General features: G+C 36.9%; 1 protein-coding gene across 3 annotated transcripts in view; it reads left to right on the top strand.

The window, feature by feature from the left end:
- The first annotated feature begins 613 nt into the window (after nucleotides 1-613).
- NEMP2 (nuclear envelope integral membrane protein 2) overlaps nucleotides 614-15,480 on the top strand; it is a 35,563-nt gene continuing 20,696 nt past the window's right edge. For all 3 annotated transcript variants that reach the window (XM_007494526.3, XM_007494528.3, XM_007494527.3), the window contains exon 1: nucleotides 614-943. In XM_007494526.3, the coding sequence (XP_007494588.2) occupies nucleotides 817-943 (127 nt within the window). In that variant the 5' untranslated portion in view covers nucleotides 614-816. The remainder of the gene's footprint in view (nucleotides 944-15,480) is intronic.

Here is a 15,480-nt window from a genome sequence, read left to right as displayed (position 1 = left end):
CTTTTGCCTTCCTTTGTATCACCAGGGCAAGTAATAATCAGTCAACACATTAAACTGGAGATTGATCGATGAGCTTTCCGTTCCTATTCTATGGGGGGTTTATGTGCCCTTGAGGAACCAGAAAGAGCAAAACCTAAAAGTCGCGTTGTCTGGCGGGTGGAAATGGGGTTCCACGAGGTGCCAGGCTCACAGCCCCATCAGCCTGTTTAGCTTTCAGGGTGGTCGGTCTGGTGGAGCCAGCCGGAGCCAGGCACTAGGGTCCCTCACGTAGAGATGCCCAGGGTCCTAGGCTAAGCTCCCTGGGCCACCTCCTGGAATGTTTCCGGCAATGCTCCAGCCAAGACAAGCCCCGGAATGCAAATAATCGGCAGGTCCAGGAGCTCAGAGGAAATAGCAGGCTGGGACACCACCGGTTCCCGCCGAGCCGGACGCTGGGGCCAACGCAGTCCCTGACTGCTGCAGAGTCAGTCAACAGAAGAGCCGGGGGCCAGAGGGAGGCGGTGCAGAGATCTTCGGGAGGAGATGGAAACCGCCCAGAAGCAGCAGCTGCAGCTGCAGCACCGCCGGTGGCTGGCGGATGTCTAGAACGGCCGTGGGCGCGGCCTGGGTTGGGCCTGCCGTATCCCTGCGGGGCTCGCCGGTGAGCCCCCACCCCAGCCAGCCCCTTCTCCTCTCTCTCCACTTCCGTTACCACAGCCCCGGCTAGTTGTACGCCGGCAGCGACTGTCTAATGCAGCCGTGGGGCTGAATAGAGGCTCCGGGAGGAGTGAGAGGAGAAGGAGCAGGCGGCTCCGCGGCCCTGTGCCGGGGCGCAGAATGCGGTGGGGCTCCAAGCCACAGCTGCAGCCTCCCTTAGGCCACTGTCTGTGGCTGCTGTGGTTGCAGCTGCTGACCTTCCTCCCTGTGGGCCTGGTGCAAGGGGAGGAGGTGGCGGCCTTATCAGGTAACCTTGCAAACTCGCTCGCCCGCTCTTTTCTGTCCTTGTTTCCCTTTTTTTAGGGTTTGTTTTTGTTTTTTGCGCGCGCTAGGAGGTCCTAGCAATTGTACGCCTGCCTCATCCGTGGGAGGGGAATTTGCTCTCCCAGTGGGAGCCCTGCCCCTGGCACCTAAACTTCTGGAGGCGGGCTGGTCTGGTCTACTTCGTTCCCTCCTCCCCCCACCTCTTCCATTTCTCTTATGTAAGTGACCCCCATCCAGATGTGTTGGAACACCTGACCCCGGCAGAAGGCGGGCTGCCGCTCTCCTCCCTTCTCTTCCTTCCACTTCCCGCCCGCAGGCACACACGCCACCCCTGTACTTCCCAACCCTTTTTTCCCCGGCCTCCCAGGCTTTCCTGAATGGAGTATTTCTCACAAGCCAGTTTTTGGTTTATTTCCCTTCTGTCTCAAAAACCTGGCCTCATCTCTCCAAACGTGGTGCATCCTTTATTAACAGTTTCACCACTTGGAGGCCTACGTTCCAAAAACCTTGTCTCAGTGAAGCATGGAATGAAGGCTATTGGTTAAATGTCCTGCTTTGCAAAGAAAAGCTTTCTTTGGTCGGTGGCCAGGAAACGGTATACCTGAATGAATACTCGTCTCATAAATCCGTATTTGGGCTAACCGGCTTCTAGCCCATTTAGGTTTTGTTTCCTACCCGGCTCTCAGAAACCTCTTTTTTTTTTCTTTCTCTTAGCTTTCGATTGGGGGCAGTGTTCACCAGATTCCTTTTTTCATCCCCGAGAATCTGATTTTTCTTTGTGAATTTAAACACCAGTGCGTTTGCCCACCGCCCTGCCTTTGCCACTGAATTAACCTTCTGAACTTTTGCAAGTCACTTAAGCTTCTTCTTTCTTCATCTCTAAAAGAAAGGCGTTAAACTAAATTATTATTACTACTATTTCCAGCCTTTAAACATTTTTTTATAGTTTATTGGACACTTTCCCCACAAACCATACCAAAAAATGGGGACCTTCGGGTTTCCTTGAAATTACCTTACCTTGTTTGGTGAAAAGCCAGAGTGGGTTAAACAAGGGAGGAGCTTGTGGTTGACTGAGAAGAGAATAGAAACTTAAAAGTGGAGAACCACCCATGATTTGCAGCCAATAGGCGGAACCCCTAGAAACTTTAAAGTCTATTTGTTTGTCTGGGATTCCTGAATTTCTCGGTCTGTGAAATTCACACCAGAGGCAATTTCCACTTCTTAAATCATGCAGACTTTTTCATTGACGTCTGTGAACTTAAGATGTCTGTCCTTGAAATTAAAAGCTGATCTCCAGGCACATCAGTGCATATGATAATCACAGCCCCAATTTCATACTTCCTATAATAGATCCTCTAGAGGAATAAAAATATTGAAAGACATCTGTTTAAGCAGGTCAGAGAGAAGTCAGAGATTGTGCAATATGACTTAATGTGAATCAATCCCATTTGCCATCTTGATACTTGAACCCATTCCATTTCTCCTTAATAGCCACAAAAAGACAAGCAAACTCCTCTGAGTAGAATTTTCTCTGCATCTGCCTCCTCTCCCTACCAGGAAAGAAAATAAAATAGTTGAAGTACATCTTGATAATCATTAGACTCATTTTTTGATCTGGTTATATTTTAAAATATATTTTAAACATAAAAGAAGCTTAAATTTTATGGAAGTACTTTACTGAAATTTTGAAGAAGCAGGCTACAGGACTGGTCTTGGAGTCACAAAGACCTAAGTTCAAGTCCTGTGTTTGATACATGCTAGCTGAAGGGCATGGGAAAATCACTTAAACTCAGTAAATTACATATAAGATGCTGGGTTGCTGATATGTTTCAGTGGTATGAGTTTCCACACTGATATTCCATATATCCATAAAACCACAATTTTTGGACCAAAGAAAACACTTAACAACAACCAAAACACCCAGACTGAAATTTTTTTTTGATTGTTGTTTTAAGGTTGTCTGAGATTTGGGAAGTGTTACCTTCATTATTTATTAAAATTTTTTCCCAATTACATGTAAAAACAATTTTTAACATTTGTTTTTAACGTTTTCAAATTCCAAATTCTCTTCCTCTTTAGTCTCCTCCCTCACTGAGGAGACAAGGACTTTGATGTTTTTTATGTGCAGTTGTGTAAAACATTTCCACGTTAGTTGTATTGTGAAAGAAAATTATTAAAAAAATAGTGTGCTTTAGTTTGCATTCAGACTCTATCAGATTTTTCTCTGGAAGTGGATAACATTTTTCATAATTCCTTCAAATTTGTCTTGCATCTTTGTATTGCTGAGAATAGCTAAGTCATTCATAGTTGATCTTCATATAATATTGCTGTTGCTGTGTACAATGTTCTTCTGGTTCTGCTCATTTCACTTTATATCAGTTAATGTAATTCTTCCCAGATTTTTCTGAAAGAATTTCTTATAGCACAATAGTATTCTACCATAATTATATGTACATTGTTCAAACATTCCCTAATTGACAAGCTTCCCCTCAATTTTCAGTTTTTTGCTACCCCAAAAAGAGCTGCTATAAGTATTTTTGTACATATAAGTCCTTTTTCTTTTTCTTTCTTTTTTAACAAATCTGTTTGGGAGACAGAACTAGTAGTGCTGGGTCAAAGGGTATGCAACAATCTCCAGAATGGTTGGATCAGTTCACAACTCCACTAAAAGTGCATTAGGGTCCCAATTTTCTTCACATCCCCGCCAACATTTGTCATTTTCCTTTTCTATCATATTAGCCAATATGATAGCTGTGAGATTATTTTAACTTACACTTCTCTAATCAATTGTGTTTAGGAGCATTTTTTTAATATGACTATGGAGAGCTTTGATTTCTTCATCTAAATTTGCTTATTTGTTTCTTTTAATGATTTATCATTTGGGGAATGACATTCTTATTTGCCTCAGTTCTTTATATATTTGTGAAATGAAGCCTTTATTGGAGAAACTTGCTATAAAATCCCACCCCTCCAATTTCCAACTTTCCTTTGAATCTTGGCTATATTAGTTTTGTTTGCTTAAAAAAAAAAAACAAAACCTTTTTAATGTAATCAAAATGATCCATTTTGCATTCTGAAATGCTTTTTCTATCTCTTGTTTGGAAATAAATTCTTCCTTTTTCTTACAGATTAACTATTCCATACTCCTCTAATTTACATGTGGTATCACCTTTTTATATCTGACATATCATATACCCATTTTGACCTTGTTTTGGTATATGGTGTGAGATGTTGATCTATTCTTAGTTTCTGTCAAACTACTTTCCAGTTTTCCCAGTAGTTTTTGTCAAATAGTGAATTGTTGTCCCAAAAGCTTGAATCTTTGCTTTATCAAATGTTAGTTTACATATAATCTTATCAATTGCATATTATATACCTAATCTGTTCCACTATCCATCACTCTATCTCTTAGCCAGAATTCAGATTGTTTTGATGTATTTTAATGTATGATAATTTTTGTCTTTAATTATTTAATTACCAATTAATTATTTATTTATATCATGTAATAATAATTAATTAAAATAATGCATTAATTAATGTATGATAATTTAATGTATGATAATAATGTATAATAATGATAATTTTTAATGTAATTTGAGATTCTGTATAGATAAGCCACCTTCTTTCACTATCTTTTTCATTAATTCCCTTTATATTTTTGATCTTTTGTTCTTCCAAATGAATTTTATTATTTTTTTCTAACTCTATAAAAGGATTTTTGGTAGTTTGATTGATATGTCAGTAAGTAAATTATTTTAGATGGAATTCTCATTTTATATTTATCAGCCTACCCATAAGCAATTTATGTGTTTTGTAATTGTGTTCATGTAGTTACAGGGTTTGTCTTGGCAGGTAGACTACCAAGTATTTTATGTTGTCTACAGTTATTTTATTTATTTGTTTGTTTTTTAAACCCTTACCTTCTGTCTTAGAGTCTTGGACAATTTATGATGGGCTTTAAAAACCAAAGAGAGGATTTTTATACTGGATCCTAGAGGTACTAGGGAGTTACTCTAATTGATATGTGCTTTAGGATGATCAATTTGGAGGCTGAGTGGAGAACAGACTGGAATGGGAGAGAATTGGCTCAGAATGACCAATCTACAGTTTGGACTTTGAGGTCATGGAGGCCTGCACCATCATGGTGGCAGTGTCAATGGAAAGAAGGGGGTATAGGGGAGAGATGGGAAGATATGGATTATGGGGGTGCAGGGGGGGTGAGAAAAGAAGGGAGGAGAAAAGAGAGAGAAGAGCTAAAGTTTCAAGCCTGGGTGATTAGGAAGTTAAGTGACTTCCAAGGACCACATAGCTTGGACCTAGATCTTTCTGACTCCCAATTCCATGCTCTAAACACTATGTAAAACTACTTTTTAAGTGAAAAAAACACTTCAGGGAAAAGAGTAACCAGCAATTATTAATTGCTTGGTGAGCTCTATTTCTGAAAATCACATGAATCGTACATAAAAGATTTAGGGGGAGCTGTACTGCTTAAAGAAGCCCCAAAATAAATAAGAATGAAATGAATTACATCTATTTTGGAAGTTTAGATTTGTGTGAGATATTCTTAAACAGAGGTACTTCTATGCAAACACAGAAGCAGCTCTCCAAAAGTAAGATTTAATGAAAGGATGGCCAAGCAACTAAGTCAGAGCATGAGGTATGAATTATTCCATGACTGATCAGACATCCAAGCGTCGTATAGTGAAAAGAACATTGGTTTTGGAAATGCAGAACTTGGGTTTGAATTCCGTCTCTGCTATGTTTACAATTATCTGTGTAACCAAGGATAAACTATTTATTCTTTCTTGTGACCCAGTTTCCTTAGGTCTGTAATAATTAAAATTATATTCTGAGGCTGCTAGTAGCTTTATAACTAATAAAAATTATATTTTAACTAAAAAAAAATCAAAGTAGTAATAGGTCTCTTCCATGTGTAAATCATCCGATCTCCTATGATGAGAACTGGCGAGGACAAAACATCTGCAGGACAGCAGATAGCTAGGGTTGTTGTTCCACATAGGAATATTGTAACCCCTTCAATGTGAAAAATACCAATTTTGGGTCCCTGCAAAAATACCTGCAAGATAAGGCAGAGTTGAGATTTACCCAGATCTTTTTAAAGAATCCAGATCAGATTGTAGGAGTCAGACAGGTAAAGGTTTTAGAGGAATAGGAAATAAAGGGTCAGGGTCATTAGTCTCAATACTAAAGGAAAATTGTTGGGTTTTTAAAGCAGACATGAGATTATCCTAACTGGATGGTCATTTTCTTTTTTAATTTGTTTTTTTTTCCTGTTTATTTATTTAATTAATTTTAAGCACCCCCACCATGGTTATAAGATTCTTGTCTCTCTCCCCTTATTTTATTTTTAAAATGTATTTTATTGTTGATTTGCTCCTTAAACATACCAATGGACTTTTCTATCTAGCCAAGAAAAACAGTTAACTGATTATGTTTGCAATATTCTAAACCTCCACAGGCAGTTAGGTGGTACAGTGGATAGTGTGCTGGGCTTCCTGACTCCAGTTCAAATTTGGTCTCAGATACTTATGTGGGCAACTCACTTAATTTCTCTCAGCCCTGGTTTCCTCATAAATAAAAGTGGGATCTTAATAGCACCTTACTAGCACAAGACCCTAACAGGTAGATCAAATAAGATAAAAAAAATAAAAACCCTTATTTTCTGTCTTAGAATCAATATTGTATTTTGGTTGCAAGGCAGAAGAGTGGTAAGGGCTAGGCAATGGGGGTTAAGTGACTTGCCCAGGGTCACACAGCTAGCAAGTATCTGAGGTCAGATTTGAACCAGCTCCTAACACCTCCAGGCCAGGCAGTCTCTCCACTGAGCCACCTAACTGCCCCTCCAATCTATGATTCTTCATATGAAATTCGTGGCCCGGAGTATAGAGCGATATTGCTGGACTCAGGAAGAACTGAGTTCAAATATAACTTCAGATTTTTAACTAGCAGTGTGGCCCTGGAAGAGTCATCTCTAATGAATTGTCTTTGTCTCTTGGTGTGGAAAGTGAAGATAATGATAGTCTATAAATCCCAGGGTTGTTGTCAGGATCAAATGAGATACTATTTATAAGGCAACCTTAAAGTGCATTATTAATTCTAGTTATTATTATCATTTTCGTTGTTATTCTTGTAGTGAGGAGAGATGAAGAGGTTTGGAAAAATTTATCAATCTTCAAATGTACTGGTTGTTACCAGGATTCCTTATCTATCAGTGACAAGGTTCTCCAATGACTCCTTTTTACAGATATTATTGTATCTTGAACTCGGGAAAGCTACACACTTTCTCAGTGAAATCCCCATTCTCTGATATTTATTAGCAAGATGAGCAAAACGTGTATGTTTTCAAAGTCACTAACCTGTCCATTTCCTTTGATGCAGCCATCCAGCTCCTAGGCAAGGAGATCAGCAATAATTCCACAATATAACAAACATTCATCACAGCATTCTCATCAAAAACTAGAAACCAGTCAATTAACAAGCATTAAATTAATTATAGGCAGAAGGTGCCTATTAACTAGGGAATGATTAAACAAACCGTGGTATTAAATGAAATTAAATATATTGTGCCATAAAGAATGACATGAGAAAATTGGAGAAACTTCTATGTATTGATGTGGAGTGAAAAGAATAGAACCAAGGGAATTGTAAGCACAATTACTACAATAATATAAGTGAGAATGACTCTAAAATGTTGTTGACTAATTGCAATGACATATGACATATCTTGGTCCTAGAGAAAAGAGGAGGAAATGAGGCCTAGTTGATAAAATGTGGAATTGAAATCAGGAAACTCCAAGCGCAAATACTTCCTCAGCCACTTATTGTTTGACCTTGGACAATTCACTTAGTTTTTCAGCCTTAGTTTCCCCATCTCTAACTGACTTCTAAAGTCTGTCTCGCACAGACGGTCTAGAATTCTTTGATCTTATCAATCCTATGGAGGGTATGGATTTTGGGTAGAGAATGATGCAGATACTTCCAGTTATGATTGCTTTGTTGATTGTGTTTTGGAGGATTCAGTAATGAGGAGAATATTAGGAAATAATTGTGATATTTTCTAAAATGAGAGATAAATGAAAATTAGTAATGAGCAAAAGATGTATATTTGGATAGACTTTTGAAATAAACAGTAAGAGAAAGCTGGTCCTAGAAGCAAGTAGGAAAAAGACATCAGTTTAAAACTCATTTGGATACAATGATCTGAGGATTCTGACAGGAATTCTGTCAGGGATTGATGACAAAGAATGCCATCCTCCTTTGGAGAAAGAACTGTTGGAGTCACAAATGTGGATCAAAGCATAGGATTTTTCATTTGTTTATTTGGGTTTATGTTTTAGGATTTTGGTTTTATATGATTCGTTTGCAAAAATGAACAAATATGGAAAAATATGTTTTGCATGATAATACATGTATAACTTAGAATGAATTGCCTGCCAACACCAGAAGGGGAAGGGAAAGGAGGGAGATAAGTTCAATCATATCTTAGGAAAACTTGTGTGGAAATTTATTACCTGTAATTGGTTAAAAAATTATTTTAATTTTTTTAAAGTGATTATAAAAGTTAAAAAAAAATAAAACTCATTTGAATATCTGGCACTTTCTAGCTATATGACCCTGAGCAAGTCATTTAGCCACCGTATTCTAGCCCTTATTGATCTTCTACCTAAAACTGATTCTGTCCAAACTTGATACCTGTATCAATTCTTTATTTTTTTAAATTAAAAATATTTTTTTACTTGTATTCATTCTTATAAGGATTTAAAAAGAAAACAAAAATTTGGGAATTTGTGTGTTACTCTAATAATTAAAATTATGAGGCTGATAATAGCTTAATGACTTTATTAAATCAAAGTAATAGTAGTAGTAGAGGGAAAGGTAGGAAAGAGGTAGAGAGATACTTAGCTTTCTCATCTATTGGCCGCCATCATGGGCCTGTGGCTAAACTCTGACAAGGGTTCTTTCAGCTCCCCATGCTTTAGCCAGAAGACCTAGACTGGTTTCCTGGTCTGACTTTATAAGCTCTTTTCTCTGCCCACTAACCCTCACGCATCACCTCTCAGGAACCAATCATAGTTTCTTAATCTGCCTGACTAATTTTAATTATTATAGTACTGTCAGTGATCTCCAACTGCTTGTTGCTACAAAAGCCCATCTTTTGAACAACAGTCTTCCCTTAGCGATAGCCTACAGCTCCAAATCGTGGAACACCAAATCCTAAAAAAAAAGGAAATTATAATTAACCCAAAGGTCAATAGAAAGGTCAATAGAAAACACCTAGTGGGAGTAAGGAGGCTACAGCATTCTACTAACAATGACTTCTTGGGAGAAGTGGTCTAAAATCCATTATTAAGCAAGTGTGAGGAATTTAAGTTAAATGTGCTGTTCCTTAAAATAATGGAACAATCATTTCAAAGGTAAAATATGTGAAGAGACTATAGGAAGACGAAAGGGGAATCCTTCCAGCTATTTGGGGCAGAATAGAAAGGAGAAGATGGCAGAAGGACCTTTGATGCTAACTAGGTATGAGATTCTTCTTCCTTAGATTGGAAATGGACCATCTTAAGAGGAGGGCCAAATCCAATCTTCACAAAATATAAAAAGGACATTAAGAAAATGGCAGCAGAGAATGGAATTTCTGCATTATGGCTTTTAGATGAGGGGTGCTTATGTGAAGATGAAGTATATCTAAGAAGGACCAGTAAAAATATGTTCAAATGGAAATGTATGGCAAATTAATCAAGATGCATTTAAATTGTAAATTTATTTTGTAATTTTAATTTAAGTATAAATAGGAGGAAGAGGGGGAAAAAATACCTGTACAATGTATGTATGTAACTATCCACCTACTAGATAATACATAGAATAAAAAGAATATTGTAGAGAGGATAAGTAATTCATAAGATAAGTGAACCAGAGATCTTAAAAGGAAGCAAATTTGACCTCATAAGGCAGAGAAATGATAGGATCATAGATTTAGGCCTGGAAGGAACCATAAATCACCTATCCAGCCCCCTCTCTTTACAGTTGAGGAAACAGACTTAGATTAAATAACATTCCAGAGAAACATAGCTAGTAAGCGCAGGAGGAGGGATTTGAATCCAAATCTTCCTGACTCCAAGTCTAGTGCTGTTTACAGTTATCACATGACTGAAATATCCCTACAGAAAAGATTATTCAAAAGGAACAGAATAGATAAAAGCATTATTTAGCAAGATATGCTTTAAAACAAACAAACAAACCCTTGCTTTCCATCTTAGAATCAATACTAAGTATTGGTTCCAAGGCAGAAGAGTGGTGAGGACTAGACAATTGGGGTAAGTGACTTGCCCAGGGTCACATAGCTAGGAAGTATATGAGGACCTCCTGTCTCCAAGCCTGACTGACTATCCACTCTGCCCCCTAGCTGCCCCATAAGATATGCTTTTTTTTTATTTTTAATTTTTTATTTAATTAATTAATTTAGAATATTTTCCCATGGTTACATGATTCATATTCTTTCCCTCCTCTCCTCTCTTCCCCTTCCCGGAGCCGACAAGCAGTTCCACTGGGTGTAAAATATGCTTTGGAAGCAACATAAGAACCAGAGGAATAAATCATATCAGTCTTGTAGGCGAGGATTAGTGGAGAAATGATAATATCAAAATGATAATACCAAAATCTTGGGAGGAAATAGCCGTTGCAGCTAAGAGTTTGTGATGGAGAGGCAAAGAAAATCTGGGCACTGTCTAAAATTCTTTATAGGTTTTGAGAGAGTATATTGAAAAGAATTCAAAGAAGAATATGGCTTAAAATTACTATTCAGTTCTCTTAAAGGAATGGAAAGCCATTTAGAATGAAATTCTAATGACATGAATTATTCCAGTTAGGAAGTGGGCAGATGTTGAAATAGGGAAATTTATTGACCAACTCCAATTGAAAAATATTTGTATTATTATTGATATTTGTAATAGGTGATATTTGTAAAGCACTTTACAAAAATGCAAGCCAAATAAATAATATAAATTTGTTTATAAAACCTTATGAGTTGTAGAACATTATGACCAGCATTTTCAAAAGAATGGAGGGGAAAACAAATTTATAGAAAGCTTGTCTAGAGTTCTAACTAAGCAAAACAATTCTGAGTCCTTTTAAGCATTAAACTAGAAAGAGGATAAATGTGAAAAATTGAAAAGATCTAAAAAGATTTTAATAAGAAACATTTTTTCTCATCATTAACAGTGGGACACCATGTTTGGACTCTGAAATTCTAATCCCCTCCCAAGTGATGCATGAGGAAGTTGAAATGGCACAATGAAAAACAAAAATAAGAAGAGCAGATATACTGGGGAAGGGGTTTGAGGGGATGGGGTAGATGCAAAGTTGGTCTGGGCTGAAGAGGACCCATGTTTAGGAGTACCAAAAGGATCCTTTTCTAAATATCTGAAATGGGAAGATATTAAAGCTGACATGGAAACATCAGATTAAGAAAGCTTTTCTAAATTGGTATTGACTCCATTTTCTTTTAACTTCTTAAGACTACCATTGCTTTATTTCATTCTTTATTTTGGATTTAAGCCTTATAAAGGGAAAAACTTCAATTTCATGACTTATAATTGCCCTATGATGTAAATTAGCAAATTGTTATGTTGACATATTTAAGAAATTCACATAACAGCTGAGAAGTCAAAAACTAAACATTTTAAAGTGATAGAAGACAGAACTCTGAAAGCCTTTTAAGTTAAGTATTAAAAAACAACAACCCAGAAAATGCCTGGTTTATGCCCAAGTGAGCAAAATTACTTTATATATAGAAAGTCTTGAACCCAGTTTTTAGATCTTATTATAGATCATGCTCAAGGACACTATTTATAGTTGCTCATTTGTTTCAGTATTCCTGGACTCTTTGTGATCCCATTTGGGGTTTTTCTTGGCAACGGTACTGGAGTGATTTGCCATTTCCTTTTCCAGCTTATTTTACAGGTGAGGAAATTGAGGCAAACAGAGAAAGTGACTTGCCCACAGTCACGTAACTAGTGAGTATCTAAAGCCAGATTTGAACTCAAGCAGAAATCTTCCTGACTCCAGGACTAGCACTCTCAGCTGTGCTACCTAGTTGCCTAAGAATAATTTTAAATATGATAATCTGATCTCATTGCTTTCTCAAAAAAATTTACCCTCCATTTACAGTTTTCCACAAATCAACACATTCTAAGACCCTTCACACCAATTGAAAATTATGCATAATAACAAACCCCATTATTTAACACGTATTTCTTATACAAAAATGTTTAGGCACTTTGGGACTTTTCTTAGGCTTATCAGAGCTACCTGCATCACTACTTTTGTACTTTGGGGAATTAAATAGCATTAATGAAACAAAGAAAAGCACTGCTTTCATGTAGACACAACTTGTTAAAAGAGGAACTGAGAACAAAGACTGATGTGGGAGCTAATATTTGCTGTGACTGGATTTTTTTTCCTCCACCCTTCCAGACAGGAAGCGACCAACCTCCTACAGGAAGTCACTGACTCTACCAGTTGTCACTTCCAAAGTGTTCCTCCTCTGCCTTCTGCCTGCTAAATCCTTTCTCTTGAGTTCCTAGTACGGGCCTTAAAGACAGCCTTTCACTTCTCTTAAATCTTATCCTATCTCTATTCTTTTCCCATTGCAGCTGCGTAACAATGACATGAATCATACTTGTTAGAATAAAAATTAGTTTGATTGAGCAAACTATGCGAGACTTTACACCACTTGTAAAAATGGAGTAGATTTAGGGAACATAATTAAGTTTTTTAATTTTTCTGTCTTTATTTTTTTTTGATTGCCAATTGAGTATACCTGAATTCCTGCATGTTGAGTTCTAGTAAAAATGAGGTCCTATGATGGTGATGGAATACTGTTGGCATATAAGGAATGATGAACTGGTTGCTTTCTATAAGAACTGGAAAGACTTCCATGAACTGATACGGAGTGAAATAAGCAGAACCAGGAGAACATTTTACACAGTAACTAAAACATTGTTGGATGATCAAATGAGATTGACTTTTCTACTAGCAGCAGTGCAATGATCCAGGACAACTCTGAGGGACTTGTGAGAAAGAACACTATCCATAGCTAGAGAAAGAACTGTGGGAGTAGAAATGCAGAGGAAGACATGATTTATCACTTGTTTATATGGGTGTATGATTTGGGGTTTTGGTTTGGAAAGATTACTCTATTACAAAAATGAATAATATGGAACTAGGTTCTGAGTGAGAATATATTATAACCCAGTAAAATTACTTGTCGACTCCTAGAAAGGGGAGGGAATTTGGGAGGACAACAAGAATCTTGTAACCATGGAAAATTTTTAAATGTAAAATTTTTTTAAAAGAGAAAAGGGGGAAAAAAGGGTCCTTTATAATTCCAGTGCCTTCCTTAGGAGGACCAGATACTGATAAGGAGCTAATCTTACATATGAAAACATAAGTAGCATCTCTCCTCCTGAGTAAATGTTATTCCTAGGTTCAATGGCTCCATAAATATGGTTATTTAAAAGATGCTGAATTTTCTATTTGTAACAAATGATCTGGAAGAGGATGTGTAAATAACACTAAGTCATTCCAAATTGTATTCAGAGAACAGTGTATATCAAATGAATTGTCCATAGTAAAACATGAGTGCCCTTCAGGACCTGCTCCACACACAGGTGTTAATCCTAAAGTAAATAAGCCTAAGTAAAATTAGATTTCGCTTTGAGGTAACTTACACAAGCTAGTTCATAAATTATTTTCATCTTAATTTCTTTTCCTTAAAACAAAACAGAAGATGTTTCTGACTTTAACCTTACTCCTTAATAGGTTTATATCTTGGCCCCAGAAACTTCTGCATCATTATCTAATAATTCCTCGATCATTTTGAGCTATTTCAAGGATCTTATCTTATATTGTTAATAAACAGATGACAAGCTCAAATACTCATCTGTTTAGTTGTTTAGATTATAAAAATGACTGTAATTCCACATTGAAAACACTAAGATATTATGTACTTGCATCTTATAGTGGTGCAAAAGTATAGCAATAATGAGATCATTATATTTTTGAAAATATAATGCCCCAGTGATTAGCTATGAAAGGAAGAAGCAGGGACAGCATCACGACTGGTCCTCCATGCCTAGGCTAAGGGCACAGAGTGACTCAACACATGTATAAGAAGATAAAGCATCCTTATTTCTGTTTGGTTTCAGCTAAGAGTCATATAGACAGCCAGTTGTATGATAGAATATCATAGTCAGGCTCAGACTTCACTAGGTGGGAAAATTTCTTGTATGGGAAATTGAGCTAAGAGGTCCTCCCTTAGTCTTCCCAAGGTTTCCTCCTGCCTCCAGGGCCCCTGAGCTATTCTCCAGGTACAGATATCCACTGGTGGCAGTTCAAAGATGTTACTCCCATTGAGCCACTAAGCATTTTTCTTGAAGTGATGAGGCATTTGACTCTATGACCCAAACATACCTGAAAAACTTGTTCAGCCATTCCCCAGCAGATGGACATCCCTTCAGTTTCTAATTCTTTGCCACCACAAAAAGAGCAGCTATAAATATTTTGTGCAAACAGATACTTTTCCTTTTTTGGGAAGGGACGAGATTACTTAAAATCACAACGCTAACAAATTTGCTGAGATTGGGTTTTTGATTTATATGTTTCAGAGCTGTAATCTTTCAGTAATTTGCTTTAATTGCATTACAGCTCAGGTTTGGGACAAACTTTTTACTACATCGAATCTGGATTTACAATGACAAAATAAAAATCTCATATTTCTTCTAGTGCCACATTTTCTCAGTACTTCACATTATAGGACCTGCTACTCTCTCAGGTCAGCTCTTGCCAAAGATGTAAAAGTGGCAATCTTGTGATTACCTTCCCCTGTGTTAGGGTCCATGAGGTTTTTATATTATTCACCTAACAATTAAAATATACCTTTTTAATGGTCTTTCAAGGACAAGATTTTAGTATTCTAATTCCAAATAATTCCATGTTGCAAATATATAACTAGAAGTTCATGAAGAACAAACACATAAAAGTTTTTGTAGCCTTGTTTCAAAGAAACACCAAACCTTCCTCAAACCTTTCTTATGCATAATATGCTTAATACTTTCTTCCTTACAAACCTTTTCAGGGATCTCAAAGACTATACCTTTCTTGTTTTCCTTATTTCTTTCATATTTTTTTAAACTTTCTTTTAATTTGAACTCCATGCCTAAATTCTCTGTTTCAATCATATTCCATACCAGCTATATAAATAATCTTTACTCCACTGAATTTCTCCTTTATAATTTTAGCATACATTGTTGTTAAACAAACCAATGACTTACTAAAACTTTTACTCCCTAAATTGCAGTTTATTTTAACTCACTTGTTTTTCATTTACCCCTAACAATTAAACTGTTGAATTATTACTAATTAGTTGTAATTTTGTTATTCTCGAGTAGATAAAAGCACTTAGCATTTCATCTTTCTCTCAAAAAGAGAGAAAGGGGTTTA

Source organism: Monodelphis domestica, chromosome 4 (genome assembly GCF_027887165.1).
Source record: "Monodelphis domestica isolate mMonDom1 chromosome 4, mMonDom1.pri, whole genome shotgun sequence".
Lineage (NCBI taxonomy): Eukaryota > Metazoa > Chordata > Mammalia > Didelphimorphia > Didelphidae > Monodelphis > Monodelphis domestica.
Note: the sequence above shows the minus strand (reverse complement) of the source record. Positions and strands in the feature narration are given on the sequence as shown.